The sequence below is a fragment of the Gopherus flavomarginatus genome, chromosome 1 (assembly GCF_025201925.1).
Source record: "Gopherus flavomarginatus isolate rGopFla2 chromosome 1, rGopFla2.mat.asm, whole genome shotgun sequence".
Lineage (NCBI taxonomy): Eukaryota > Metazoa > Chordata > Testudines > Testudinidae > Gopherus > Gopherus flavomarginatus.
The window spans coordinates 225787918-225803265 of record NC_066617.1 but is presented as its reverse complement, the minus strand read 5'-3'; the positions used below and the strand labels follow the sequence as shown (position 1 = coordinate 225803265).

At 48.6% G+C, this 15348-nt stretch overlaps 1 protein-coding gene across 1 annotated transcript; it reads right to left on the bottom strand.

Annotated features, from left to right (window-relative positions):
- Nucleotides 1-4376: 4376 nt before the first annotated feature.
- Nucleotides 4377-7106, bottom strand: LOC127043016 (zinc finger and SCAN domain-containing protein 29-like). The gene is made up of 2 exons (XM_050936693.1): nucleotides 6400-7106; nucleotides 4377-5009 (listed from the first exon to the last, which is right to left on the bottom strand). Exons 1-2 carry the CDS (start codon nucleotides 6920-6922, stop codon nucleotides 4459-4461), a joined length of 1074 nt encoding a protein of 357 aa, XP_050792650.1. The 5' UTR covers nucleotides 6923-7106; the 3' UTR covers nucleotides 4377-4458.
- Nucleotides 7107-15348: the final 8242 nt, after the last annotated feature.

The following is a 15348-nucleotide window of genomic DNA, read 5'->3' as shown; positions in this document are numbered from 1 at the left end:
TTAATCACTACCCATTTAATCTCTGAAGTGGATTTATCCACAGACATCTGCACTGTAGTTTTTACCTGCTATTATACCAAGCCTTTTTAGAGGAAGTGATTCCAAGATGTAACAAAAATGGAGAACAAAGGGCATGGCTACACTTGCAGATGTAGATTGCTGTGAGTTAAACCCGCTTTCGGAGAGCACAGTAGGGAAAGCGCTGCAGTCTGTCCACATTGACAGCTGCTTGCGCACTGGCGTGGCCACATTTGTGGCACTTGCAGTGGCATTGGGAGTGGTGCGCTATGGGCAGCTATCCCAGCATGCAAGTGACTGCAACGTGCTTTTCAAATGGGGCGTCTGGTGGGGTGGAGTGTGACAGGGAGTGTGTTGTGTGTACGTGGTGGGGGAGAGAGTGGGTTTGGGGGGGGCTGAGAGCATGTCAGCATGCTGTCTTGTAAGTTCAGACAGCAGCAGAACCCCTCTTTCCCCCGCCTCTCTCTCTCTCACACAGCATTCCACACTAATCTGTCTCGGAGCAGATAAGCAGCTGGCTATCAGAAACGGAGCTTTCAAACTTGCATTCCTACAGAGAGTTCAAAACAATAAGAAGAGTGACCACTTGACTTAAGGGAATTATGGGACATTTCCAGAGGCCGATCAGAGCATAGTAATGCAACATCTTGTCCACACTGGCGCCGTGGCGCTCCAGCGGGGGCGCAGCAAATGTTATTCCACTCACCGAGGTGGAGTACCAGCAGTGCTGTAGCTGCAGAGTCAGAAAGCTCTACGTGCTTTGCCAGTGTGGACGGGAAGTGAGCTAGGGCGCCTGGGGATCCTTTATTGCACTGTAACTCGCAAGTGTAGCAAAGCCCTAAGGTATGACTTATAGTTGGGAAGACTTTGGAAAGAGATTCAGGGTCAGGACAATTGTCTGCAGGCAGAGAAGTGGCTTAAATATCTTGGGGGGGAAATTCAGATCCACATAGCAGATCTCGGCTTTGATATTCAGCTCTTCCAATAAACATAGATCTCTCATTTGGGAATGAAGACTATCAGTCAATATCCACTGTGTAAGTCTGAGAGCTGAGTTTTGCCCTTTGCTTGGCACCATGGCAATGCTACTTAGAAGCTTTTACATGAGAAAGAAAATGGTCTTATCAAAACTATTTGCAGTTAAACACTATTCTAAAGCAGCTCCTTGGCCATGATTCATCACAGGGCTACCTCCAGTTTTATGCCACAGTAACTCCATAAAACGGGAATAATACAATGGTGAATCAGCCGCTTTGTCTGAAAAACAGTGTAAAATGACAAGTTTTTTAAAAGTGAATAATATTGTCTATTTTCACTGACTACTTTTAGATTTAAAATTGCTGTTTACTATGTACAATATGTTCATTTCAGTGTGAATAGTTTTTAGTGCTAGATCTCTGTGATAAATACAGTACCGAGCAGACCTAATTATTACAGACTGTACTAATTACCATAAGAAGTTACACTCCAATAGTGTTCTGGGTAGACAACAACTCTTCCAGTCTCAGGCCTCTCCTCATTAAGCCCCAATTAGTATGATAAATGAGGAGGGTAATTTGGTTACAGCCCACATTGACAGTGCTTGTTTATCACAAAAGGGACAGTTAAAAAACAGAGGTTCGGAAAAAAAGATTTAATACCTAATAAGTAATAATGGTTAATAATAATATCTCAGTCAACTGCAAACAAAGCAGAAGGAGAACTCTGCCCAGGTGTTCCTTAACTGCTGCAGCTGAGAGCCAGCATGGCCTTTACCCCAAAATAACCCTCTGCATTAATGGGAAATATTTCTGCTTGCCATCTAAAATCCTGCTTGACCTTGAAAGGAGTGCTACAATGTGCCTGGGCTGCAGTTTATTTAGTCTGAAGCTTGTTAGTGTAGTCATCCTAAGTAAGGCAGCTACAATGCTAGAAGCCTATGGAGTGCCTCTATAATGATTCTGTAATTCTCAAGTAGCATTTAGAGCAGTAGCTACAGACTCATAGAGGGCTAGGCAGCACTTGTGGCTCTGAATTCTTTGAAACACATTGAATTAGAAAAGACCAGTATGAGACATGCAATTAGGCAGAGGTAAAAGAAAACAGATTCCAAAACGCAGCATTATATAAATATTATTTCACTGCAACCTCTCTCTGCCTACCTAACATTTTCAACTTCCTCACGCTGCCTCTCATCAAAAAATAGGTCAGGATGACGACACTGATTGGGGAGGGGGTGGTGTCAGTGTTGCTTTCCTAGGAGTGTGTGCCCAAAGCATTGCCAATGTATTAGATAAAAATCTTGAGAAAATTTTTTTTGCTTATAATTTACCAATTGCAAGATTGTTCTTTTGGAAGCATATATATATATACTGTTTTTCAACACTGCTCATGCAGAAGGAAAGACAAATCACTGTGGTAGTCATGGGATATACATACGAGATCCTTCCTTACTTATACAAGGTGAAATTCACTCATGTACAAAGAGCCAGCACAAGGCTCACCAAGTCCCACGGCTGACCTTCTGCACAGGGTCAAGTTTTGCCATTACTGCAGGTATCAGCTCAGACACTCTGCAAGCTATGATTTCATTTCAGATTTCACAGCTGTTACCCAAATTCAGGAAACCTGTGCACATGCTTATGTGCTTTCCGGCATAGGAATGCTTCCCTTAATTGGGAACTGGGTGTGCCACATACATTCCTTCCAAGCAATATTAGGCCATGTCTACACTTACAGTTTTGCAGCACTGGTAGTTACAGCTGTGTTAGTACAGCTGTATAGGGCCAGCGCTGCAGAGTGGCCACACTTACAGCAACCAGTGCTGCAGTGTGGCCACATTTACAGCACTTGCAGCGCTGTTGGGAGTGGTGCATTGTGGGCAGCTATCCCACAGAGCACCTCGTCCCATTTCGGCGCTGTGGCTTGTGGGAAGGGGAAGGAAGTGTGAGTGTCTTTCCGCTTCCTGTTCCAACGCCCCATGGTGCTTTGCTACACATTCCGAGCAGTTTGGCGGCATTGTGATTCTACAGCACTTTTTCTGCGATTTTTGTTATAAATGGAGCCTGAGCAGCTGACGACCTTATTGATGAATGTTGCCAGCACATCACGCATGGCAGTGGAGCTATTCCTTCAGCTGCAAAGTGAGAGTGACAGTGACAGTGAGGAGTCAGACGATGATATTGAATCGCCTCACTGTGAAGACAGTAAATTGCTTGTGGCAGTAACAGACGTGCTCAGCTCCGTGGACCGGCGCGTTTGGGCTCGGGAAACCAGCACTCAGTGGTGGGATCACATCGTCCTGCAATCCTGGGATGACGAGCAGTGGCTGCAGAACTTTCGGATGAGAAAAGCCACTTTCATGGCACTGTGTGCTGAGCTCGCCTCTACCCTGCGGCGCAGGGACATGAGATTGAGAGCTGCCCTGCCAGTGGAGAAGCGGGTGGCTATAGCAATCTGGAAGCTGGCAACTCCAGACTGCTTCAGATAGGTGGCGAACCAGTTTGGAGTGGGAAAGTCTACAGTTGGAATGGTGCTGATGCAAGTTTGCACAGCCATTAATCGCACCCTGCTAAGAAGAACCGTGACTCTTGGGAACGTGCAGGACATTGTGGATGGCTTTGCAGAAATGGGGTTCCCTAACTGTGGAGGGGCAATAGATGGGACGCATATTCCTATTCTGTCACCACCCCACCTGGCATCAGAGTACGTTAATCGCAAGGGGTATTTCTCCGTGGTTCTGCAAGCGCTTGTGGATCACCGTGGGCGTTTCACTGACATTTACTCAGGATGGCCTGGAAAGGTGCACGATGCACGCATCTTTAGGAACAGTTCCCTGTTCAGGAGGCTAAGGGCCAGGACTTTTTTCCCAGACCGCAAGATCACAGTAGGGGATGTCGAAATGCCCACTGTGATCCTTGGAGACCCCACTTACCCCTTAATGCCCTGGCTCATGAAACCATATACAGGGAAGCTTGACAGGAGCAAGGACCGGTTCAACTACAGGCTGAGCCGGTGCAGAATGACTGTGGAGTGTGCTTTTGGCCATTTGAAAGCCCGCTGGCGCTGTCTTTATGGGAAGCTAGATTTGGTGGAAAGCAGCATCACCGCTGTTATATCCGCGTGCTGTACCCTCCATAATATTTGTGAAGGGAAGGGTGAAAGATTCAGTGAGGAATGGACCTCCGAGGTTTGACGCCTAGAGGATGAGTTTGCTCAGCCAGAGAGCAGGGCTAATAGGGAGGCCCAGGAAAGGGCCTCAAGGATTAGGGATGCCTTAAGGGAGCAATCTGATGCTGAGAGCCAACAGTAATGTTTGATGCATTTGATGTGCTTTGCTTTACCTTGGTGTATAATATTTACCACTTCCAGCAATAATATAACGTAGTGAAAAAGAAAAAAAACCTTTATTCAACATACAGTACATAACAGGCAAGGGGGTTGGGGTGGTGGACTGTACATTCACAGGTTTGAATATGTCCTATTTTGATCACTATTCAATGTCTGCTGCACTTCAGGATTACTATGCTGCAGAGTAATGGGGGTGGAGTGCACAGGGTAAGAATTGTAGTTATCAGGGCTGGTAGGTGATCGTACAGGTGTTGGGGGCAGCTGGGGATAATAAGGAACTGGCTGCTGGAGAAAGTTGTTTTGTGGAAATACTGGGGAACAAGGAAGAGGGCTTTGGGAGGGCTGTGGGTTACAATGGTACATATTTGTCTGCATGGCTACAAGAGACTCGAAAGACTCAGTTTGGCGAGCCAGGAGGCTTATCATCTGCTTTGTGGTTTTTTTGGCAGACAATTCTTTTCTCCTGCTTTCTGTTTGCCTCCATTCATGTACACTCTGTCTCCATTCATACATCTTCTCTCTCCATTCCTGTGTCTTCCTACTTTCTCTGTTGTAGTGGCTCATAACAGATTTGATCAATTCCTCTTTTGATTTTCTAGGATTCCGTCTCAAGTTCTGCAACCTACGTGAGGCCGGTGATCTGGCTGCAGTAGTCAAGGTCACTAGAAAAAAGAGAGATAGAACCATGTAATACACAGAGGCTACATTGTTTATTATCACACATTGAAGGACTTTTTAGACTTTTGGTAGCATCCTTCTCACATACCTCACATAACACAGAGAGGGCAGGGAAGCTAAGTCATGGCGAGCAATGGGGTGAGTGGTTTTGCCCCGATTTCCCCTTGGGAGTGGGAATTGACCAATGGGTCACTGGGGTTTATCAGCAATGGGTACAGGAGGTAGCTGGTGTCCTGAAGAGGGGACAGTAGTGAACAGGAAGGTGGTGAGCTGCTTGGGGGGGGGGTTGTTCTTTGGTCCGCGTTCACGCCGTCCTGCTGGTAGGGGGGGGAAGCACCGCGGTGCTGGATGCCTGCTTGGAGGGGGGGTTGGGAACACTGGAGCGCACCGCGGTGCTGGATGCCTGCTTGGAGGGGGGGGTTGGGAACACTGGAGCGCACCGCGGTGCTGGATGCCTGCTTGGAGGGGGGGTTGGGAACACAGGAGCACACCGCGGTGCTGGATGCCTGCTTGGAAGGGGGGTGGGGAACACAGGAGCACACCGCGGTGCTGGATGCCTGCTTGGAGGGGGGTGCATAACACCGGAGCACACCGCGTGGATGCTTACGTGCTGGGAGGGGGGGTTGGGAACACCGGAGCGCATTGTGGTGCTGGATGCCTGCTTGGAGGGGGGGTGAGGAACACAGGAGCACACCGCAGTTCTGGATGCCTGCTTGGAGGGGGGGTGGGGAACACAGGAGCACACCGCGGTGCTGGATGCCTGCTTGGAGGGGGGGGTGGGGAACACAGGAGCACACCGCGGTGCTGGATGCCTGCTTGGAGGGGGGTGCATAACACCAGAGCACACCACGTGGATGCTTACGTGCTGGAAGGGGGGGTGGGGAACACCGGAGCACACCGCGTGGCTGGCTACGTGCTGGGAAGGGGGGGGGGGTTAACAACAGAGCGCCATGGGCTGGGGAAACGCGAACCTGGTGCCCTGCACTAAAGTATCCCTAAACTCTCAACAGGGTTTCCTACTGCCAGACATATCACTGCTGCGTGTTACCTGGGAAGAGAGGGAGGGTCTTCTACAGGAATGTGGATACCGCCCTGGCCCCTATGCAGCTTGCCTGTGTGCAGCCATGGTCCCCCCACCCCTCGCTGCACAGTGGATCGGACGAGTTAGCCTGACCGGGACAGGGACCACGGTGGCTCTCCCGATCAACTTGAGAAAGCAACTTGCAAACGTTCTTGCTGCAACTTTTCAAGAGATTACCGAGGCAGATTACAGAGACGTGATAGAGCAAATCAATGGGCTATTCCACGTTTAGGCATGCATGCAGGCAGCCATAACCAAAACCCTCCTCTCCCAAAACATAAAAATCTACTTACCCCAAGCACGATCCTCAGTTTCTTCCTCACCATCAACTTCCAGCTGCTGTGACTGGCTAGCCTCCTCCTGGCTTGAGAAGAGCTTCTGGCTGCATGTGTACTGGGACTCCGGGGTGTCTCCCTCCACGCCAGTAGCCTCACTGTCGCCATCCTCTACAACCTCCCCCACTTCTCCCTGCTCTGAACTCTCCATCGTGCTCCTAGGATTGGCAGTGGGGTCACACCCAAGTATGGCATCCAGCTCCTGGTAAAAACGGCAGGTTGTGGAGGCAGCTCCTGAGCAGCGATTTCCCTCACGAGCTTTGCAGTAAGCACTCCTCAGCTCTTTAATTTTGACCCTGCACTGCAACGCGTCCCGTTCATGGCCCCTTCTCATCAAGGACTGCGATATCTGCCCATAGGTATCATAATTTCTCCTTCTGGAGCGCAGCTGTGCTTGCACAGCCTCCTCTCCCCAAACACTTATGAGGTCCTGCAGCTCTGCATTGGTCCATGCTGGGGCTCGTTTGGTGCGTGGAGGCATGGTCACTGAGTGATTGATTGATTAATTGCACTCCACACCTGGCTGAGCAAACAGGAAGGGGATTTTTAAAATTCCCGGGGCATTTAAAGGAGGGGTCAGGTGAGCCCAGGGCAGTGGAGTTTGCATGATTACCAGAGAGGCTTCTAAGGTATGCTGGGATACCTGCTTATGCCACGGAGGTCAATAAAAATGCTGGTGGCTGTCTACACTTGCTGACCAGCGCTGGATCACCAGCGCTGGATCCTCTACACCCGAGGCTCGACCGGGTGTACAGCCAGCGCTGCAACCAGGGAGTTGCAGCGCTGGCCGTGCTGTGCAAGTGTGTACACCACCTAAGTTGCAGCGCTGTAACCCCCTCACCAGCGCTGCAACTCTGTAGTGTAGACAAGGCCTTAGAGTTATTAACCCATAACTTCTCCCACACAAACAGTCACACAGGGCCAGGAACATTCAGATTAACACCCAAGAACTAGAATCTGAGTGTGGAACGTGATGAGTTCTGTGCTGTTACAACTTCTACCCTTGGGGCAGGGAGTGTGTTTATGAAGAGAGGCAGGGTGATTAAGATAGCAAAAGGCTTGTCATTAACTTAAATTAAGGATCCTTGGATGATCCCAAAAACATTCCCAGGCACTCCAATTTAGAGATAGGAAACAAAGGGTAGGAATAAATGTTCTGTAACAGGATGTCCCTGGGCCCCTCCTCGGTTCTGCCCCTGCTGCACCTACAAACCAGCCAGAGACTTCTGCATTGGTGCAATCACCTGTGTTCTTTATTTACAATTTACTTGCTCAGCACACCTGGTAAATACAAATAGCTTCACTTGGCTACACTGGCACTTTACAGCGCTGCAACTTTCGCGCTCAGGGGTGTGAAAAAACACCCCCCTGAGCACTGCAAGATACAGCGCTGTAAAGCCTCAGTGTAATCAGTGCCGCAGCCCTGGGAGCACGGCTCCCAGCGCTGCAAGCTACACCCGTAAGGGATGTGGTTTACGTGCAGCGCTGGGAGAGCTCTCTCCCAGCGCGGGCGCTCCGACCACACTCACACTTCGCAGCGCTGCCACGGCAGGACTCTGGAATTTCAAGTGTAGCCATACCCTCAGTCTTACAGCCCCACAGACTGCTAGTTCCTGCAGCCAGCAAACAAGAGCTTCCCACTCCCTCTAATTCTCTGGCTCCTCTCTTTCCTTCCTCCTGGGCTTTATGTAGCCCCAGGCTAACGAGACTGGCAGCTGTCCCACATTTCCCAATCAGGCCTGGGTTTACTCAACCAGCTCCAATTCCCATTTCTTGATTGGAGCTGGCATGACAGAGACCTGGCTCAGATTTCCTTAGCCAGCACCCTGGTACACACCTCCCCCCCCTTATGAACCACCCAGTTCATCCTTCCTCGTCCTCTCTGCCCATGGGGTTCATCCAGAGGAGTCTTGCCCCTTCTTTGGAGTGATCCTTGGTGTCATTTCTGGGGGCTTCCTTCATCCCCCACCTGCAGAAAGTACACTGTGTGTTGGGGGGTGAATGCCCCCATAGCTCTGTCGCCACCCACAGATAATCACACCAGTCGCACCCTGTGGGCGTCCCTTCTCTGTTATCCCCTTTTCATCGGGTAGATGGTCAGGGTCAGTCCCATCCTTCTCCTGGGAGCTGCATTGTGGAGAGCTTCAGTTGCCCCTTTTATCCCTCTAAAGGACTTGGGCTGGCCATCTCCCCTGCACCTCCTTCCCCTTTGCCTACCCTATCTAGGCTCTGTTGTCTAAGGTTTCCATGTTTGCTTCCCTGAGGACCCTGCTTCTCTTCCTCCCTGGGGCTTCCCAGTCCAGGGGTCCCTGCCCGCTTCTTTGGGGAAGCTTTCCCTTTCCCTCTGGGGAGAGAGCCCCAGTCCGTACCCAATACAATGGGGCATAGTAACCCCTCTATGATCCCAACCTGCTTCCATTTAAATCTGCTCCACACTTCTGGGGCACCTGGCATCGAGCAGTATTTCCTTTCCCCGTGGATACACTCCAGGGCCATCTGTGCACCTGGAATTATCCAGTGCAGTTTTATCAGCCCCTCTGGATGAACGAACAGGCTGGAGCTGTATCCACCAGGCCCTTTTGGGGTTTCCTCCCAACCCTCACTGGGATGGTGGACAGCCTCTGCCCCCTTTCCTGCGCTCCATCATTAGTTCAGCTGCAAAATTCAGCCCAATCACATTCCATATCAGGGCAGTCTCCCTTTTATGTCCTGGCCACCTGCACTACCAGCAAATGATCCTGCTGGCTTTACTGGGAACTCCTCAAGGTTCCTCCTTCTTCCTCTCTGGGCCTTTTCTGGAGAGGGGTTTCCTCAGCTTCTTCCCCAACTCTATCTCTTTATAGGGTCAGCCTTCCCTTAGAGGGATGTCTGCCTCTGTGTATTCCTCAGTCAGCGTGACCGCTGCATCGACAGTACATGGCTGGTGTCACCTGACCCAGACTCAGATATTTTCAGGGAGGCCCTGTCACAATTGTTCTAGGACTAACACATTCATTATTTCCCCCACCATTTGTGTCTTGGGCGTCAGCCAGTGGGTGGCCCAATACATCATTCTCTGGGTGAATGCCTAGGGCCGCACGAGCCCCATCCTCTGGCCAACTGGAACTTTTGGTGGTATTTCTCCACTGACAAGCCCACCCGATATAGGACGGCCGCCCTCACCACTTCATGGTTCCGGGCCTGTTTGACTCTCAATGCCATGTAGGCTGCTTGAGCTTCACCTGCCAGGTAGGAAAGGCATCCGGTTCATCTGACTGGCCCATTTTAAAGAGTCCCACATCAGATGGCCGGGTGCCATCCCCTATTGCAGGACTCACCATTCGTTGCAGGAGTTGCTGCTGCATGGTGTCCTGCTCTCTTATAAAGTCCTGTAGGCTTTTTTGCTGTTCTGCCTACCAGGTTAGCAAGGCCTATCTCTTGGCCTGGTAGGACTGCTGGAAGCCTTGCAGGCAGGGCCGGCTCTAAATTTTTTGCCGCCCCAAGCAAATAAATTTTTGGCTGCCCCCCGTCCCAGCCCTCGGCTCCCCCCCGCAGCCCCCTGCTGCCCCAGCCCTGGGCTCTCCCCACCCCACCCACACCCCCTGCTGCCTCAGTGCTGGGCTTCCCCCTTTCCCCCCCCCACCAGTGTCCTCCCCCCACCCTGCTGCCGCCCCAGCCCTGGGCTCCCCCCTTCCCTCCCACCAATGCCCCCCACACACACCTCCTGCCGCCCCAGCCCTGGCCTCTCCCCTCCCACCTGCACCCTCCTTCCGCCGCAGCCCTGGGTCACTGGCTCCCAGGGCGGGTCATTCAGCAGGAATTTTCGATGTGCACAAAACACAGACAGGATTGGTTCCCATATGGTTACAGAGCTGCAGTAAAATGGAACAATTTTCTGCTTGTGTGATTGGAGGATATCTGGATGCATATTATAAGACTGTCCTCCATAAATGAGGAAAAGTTGAGGTGCCTTTTATTCTTTTGTTCCACTCTTTTTTTCTATGGGGAATTTGTCAATGCAATTTCACTGTCTTCCTTTTAAACAAACAAACAAAAAAAAAACGGCAATGGCTGTTGAAAATAGCAATTCCAGTCCCAATAACCACTGGGAAGCATTTCTTGCTCAACTTTATCCTACTTTTTCTACAGCAAGTTACAGTGGATCAGTATATTTGATTTGGGAGAAATGAAGTAACATCTGCCCAAATTGAGCTTGAGCACTCCTGAATTTTGAGGTGTTCAAATCTGGAAGGCAGGTGCTGGGTGTAGGGGGGGCACTGTGGGCTCCGCGGGGGAGCACGGCAGCATGTTTGCAGCAGCATGTGTGGCGCTGCGCGGAGCCAGACATGCTGGTCTGAGTGGCACGGTAAGGGGGCTGCGGGGGTTGGAGAAGGGGTAGGCGGTTCCTGGGGGTCAGTCCAGGCACAGGGAGCAGGAGGGGTTGGATGGGTCAGAGGTTTGGGGGGGCAGTCAGGGGACAAGCAGCAGTTGGATAGGCATGAGAGTCCCAGGGGTTTGTCAGGGGACAGGTAGGGGGTGGGGTCCTGGGGGGAAGTTGGGGACAAGGGGGCTTAGATAGAAGGTGGGGTCCTGGGGGGAAGTTGGGGGGGTCTCAGGAGGAGGCAGCTGGGGACAAGGAGGCTTAGATAGGGGGTGGGGTCCTGGGGGGCAGTTAGGGGCAGGGGTCCCAGGAGGGGGCAATCAGGGGAAAAGGAGCGGGGGGGGGGGTTGCATGGGTTGGGGTTTCTGTGGGGGGCAGTCAGGGGGAGTGGATGGCAGCAGGGCGGGGATACTGTCCCTCCCCGTGGAGTGTCCTGTTTTTTGAATGTTAAAATATGGTGTCCCTGCCATTCACAGTGCAACTCTCCACTCACAGCAGGCTGCCGCATGAGGTCCCCCTCCTTCCTTTCCAGTTGGTAGTGGCCAAGGGAATGCTGGGAAATGTAAAAGCAGCAAATGCTGGGAAATGTAGTTCTTCCCCTGCTCCAGGGCGGGCTCTAAAGGCAGGGAGCTAACCAAGGAACTACAGCTCCCAGAGCCCCCTGTTGGTTCTCAGCTCTCATGCTGCCCCTGCAAATGGGCTGCCCCAAGCAGGTGGTTGCTTTGCTGGTGCTTAGAACTGCTCCTGCTTGCAGGGAATACCTTCTCCTGCTGCTTTAGGAGCCATTGCAGCCATGTCTGTTGACTCCGGACAAGTCCCGACGTATAACAAGGTGTCGCTAGGCCCCCGCTCTCAGTTCTGCCTCTGCTGCACCGACAAACCAGCCAGAGACCTGAGTGTTTATGCAATCACCCATTCTGTTTATTTACAGTATACTTTCCCACCACCTTGTAGCTACAAACAGTTTCAGTATTTCAGCCTTAGGGACAGCAAGCTCCTGAAGCCAGCAGAGAAGAGCTTCTACTCCTTCTGCTTCTCTGGCTCCTTCCTTTCCTTCCCCAGCTTCTTTCCTGCCAGCCTTTATGTAGCCCCTGGCTAATAAGGCCAGCCGCTGTCCCCCATTTGCCAATCAGGCATGGGCTTACTCAGCCAGCTCAATTCCTCCTTCTTGATTGGAGCTGAAATGGCAGGGGCTTGGCTCTAATTTCCTTAGCCAGCACCCTGTCACATGGTTCATATTCAGAATGGAGATATAACCCACATACCTCCTGGGTGTGGTGTTGTGTCCCATCTAGTGCCACCAAGACCACTTAGAGAGAGAGAGATTATGGCCTGGTCCACACTACGCTGTTAAACCGATTTTAACAGCATTAAATCGATTTAACGCTGCACCCGTCCACACTACACTGCTCTTTATATCGATTTAAAGGGTTCTTTAAATCGATTTCTGTACTCCTACAAAATGAGAGGAGTAACGCTAAAATCGATATTACTATATCAATTTAGGGTTAGTGTGGACGCAAATCGACGTTATTGGCCTCATTCTTTTACAGTAGCTACCCACAATGCACCGCTCCAGAAATTGATGCTAGCGCCGGACCACGGACGCACACCATTGAATTAATGTGCCTAGTGTGGACGCGCACAATTGATTTTATAATATCTGTTTTATAAAATCGGTTTTAGCTAATTCGAATTTATCCTGTAGTGTAGATGTACCTTATGAGTCTGCTGTACAGCCTTAGCTAACAGGCATATGGCCCTTAGGTCATGCGGTAGATGCTCATGCACTAAGAGGTGTGTGGGTTACATACTTCCCCTAGATGAGGAAGCACGTCTCGAGCTTCAGAGACTTCCCAGTTGAAATCCCAGACGAGTCCCCATATATAATGTCAACAGAACCCAGTCGTCGATGGGTAGGATTGAACCTGGGACCCCTGGAGCTTAGTGCATGAGTCTCTACCGCATGACCTAAAAACCATATTCCTGTTAGCTAAGGCTGTAGAGCAGACTCATAATCTCTCTCTCTCTCTCATTATCTCCAGTCATCAATGGGACAGACACAATTGAATAACCCAGCTGTCCTTAACCTGCATCAAGACAATATCAGGGAACTAGATGTAAATAAGATTGCTGGCAGTTTCATCCAGAAAGCTACAGTGAGACATAATGTCTTTAAACCGGGATGTTAGTGAAGACATTATGTTGACTCGTTGTTGAGCATAAGGCTGAAGGTCACGTGACAAAGAAACCTGGGGATTACATACACCCTGAAGTGCTGATGACTATAATATGGCCACACTCAAATTTTCTACCATAAAAACAAAGGAAGAGCTTAAGGGCTTGTCTACAGGGGGAGCTTAGTGAACAGTAAGCTAGGTTGTGAATTTAAAGCATGCTAACTGCTCTGTGTTTCATTAGCAAAGAGTGAAGCCGAATGCAAGTTAAGTTGAATGAATGGAGCTTTTATTAAACTATGTGGGCAGCTCTGAAGTTGAGTTGCTTCCAACCTATTTCCATACAGTCCTTGTTTTCCTGGTGTCCAGACCATAACAATCCCTCCAGGGAACACAGGTCCTCTGACTCCATTTGTAGATGATTGCAATGATTTTAATATAACAATTAATGATCATATAATTATGTCGTTCATAACAATTTAATCATTATTAAAATAGTAAAGATACCAATGATAGACACATTCAGTGACTGGAATATGAAAGAAGTGTATAAATATGCTGAAAATAGCCTTGCGCCAAAACTGACAGAGTGTCCTCTTCCCCCCTAAAAAACCAACACCACACATACCTCTTCAAAAGCACTCACTGGCAAAAACAAAAGTCAGCGCCTATGGAAATAGCAGCCTTTTCCAGTGTCATGTGGACTCTTACTACTACCAGGAGGTTACCATCTCTTGTCATCAAAAGAAAAGGGTAATTTATTCTTGTCCGTTGTCTTTACTAGCATGTCATTTATATGATCCCTTATAGCACATATTGATAAATTGTATAGTCAATTGCTTGTCCACACTTTGGTTCATTATGAAATATATTCAAGGGACCAAATAACCAATGTCAATCTGATTTATTGCTCAAAGCAAATAATAATATAGGACAGGAAAAAGGTTTTATATGATACCGGTCTCCGGGAAGCCGTCTCGTGCAGTGATGTTACATTCACCTTACACAGAAATGTGTTCTCAGTGTTCCACATTTCAGCTAATATTATTTATATGGTGATTTTACAAGTTACACATCTCTTAACACATCACTGAAATCCAACCCATCAGTTTGTCCCAGTTCCCTAACTTGTTCTGTTCTTTCCTTATCTTTGTTTTGGATACTAGCATTCCAAATACTGGTCTGTGAAGGTATTTCCCTAGCTTGTACTAAGACATAGAATGAATGTATCTTGATTTTGACCAGTTTCCTAACTGCTTATGCCAAAAGCCTTTTTTGGCATATGCAAGGTGTTATGGGATACTTTGCGTAAATGAGCAGGATTATGGAAGAGGCAATTTTAGGCTATATCACTGTTGCAATATTTGTCCTTAATCTTATTGGTGCTTAATGCATATATATACACAGTGCAAAAATACATATTAATATTAACATTTTATTAATGTGATATATATGGGTATATAGATATATATGCTAGCCAGCATATATTAGTGAATACTCACATCTATATACATGACACCTTAAACCATGCCCATCTATCTTCCTGACCAGATAAAAGACTATCATCCTTCAAATATATCTTTTTACTGTTCATAGGGTTGCATTGAAAATCATTTTGATTTTTAACATACCCAACATTCCAACATAAAGAACTCTTCAAACACATGCAGTGGCCAATTTCTTTCTCCATGCAACTCCGCCCTTTCCTCACACCTGTCCAAAACACAAAACAAAACAAAACAAAAAATTGTAACAGTGCAAGACAGTTCCCAGACTGCAGGACTAAATTGGAGGACATTTTTGTAATCAGCTTGGAATAGCCATAAGTAACTGGGAGGATACATATTGCCCATTAACAAAAAGTGAGAACCATTAAAAACCCTTTTTTTCCCCTCAACAGGGTCCTTTCTATTTTTGCTGAAATCTTAAGGAACTGCCATTTTCGTCTTCTTTTCTTTCAAAAAGTACCTCTGCTCAGGCAAGAATATATCATCCACACATAAGAGATTTAAAAACATGAGTTACATTCTGCAATAAAAACAAATCATTACATTATCGGATGAAAAATAAACAACCTACCATCTGCGGCATGTCTGTTCATCAAAACATCCCCAAACCCTCCCTCTGTGGTAGAAAATGATAATGCAACTCTTATCTCCATCTTTCCCCTCCCCCTGAGATTTCATCGGGTGGAAATCAATGCAGAATTTGGCCTTAACACTTACTGTATGATATAGAATCTAAACTGGTAACTTTCACACAAATAACTGAAATATGTGTTCGTACTCTCTTAAATCCAGAGTATTAAGCACAAGCAGGTTTTTCTAATCAGATAAGATATATTTTTTAATCCTGTGATACACTAGTGAC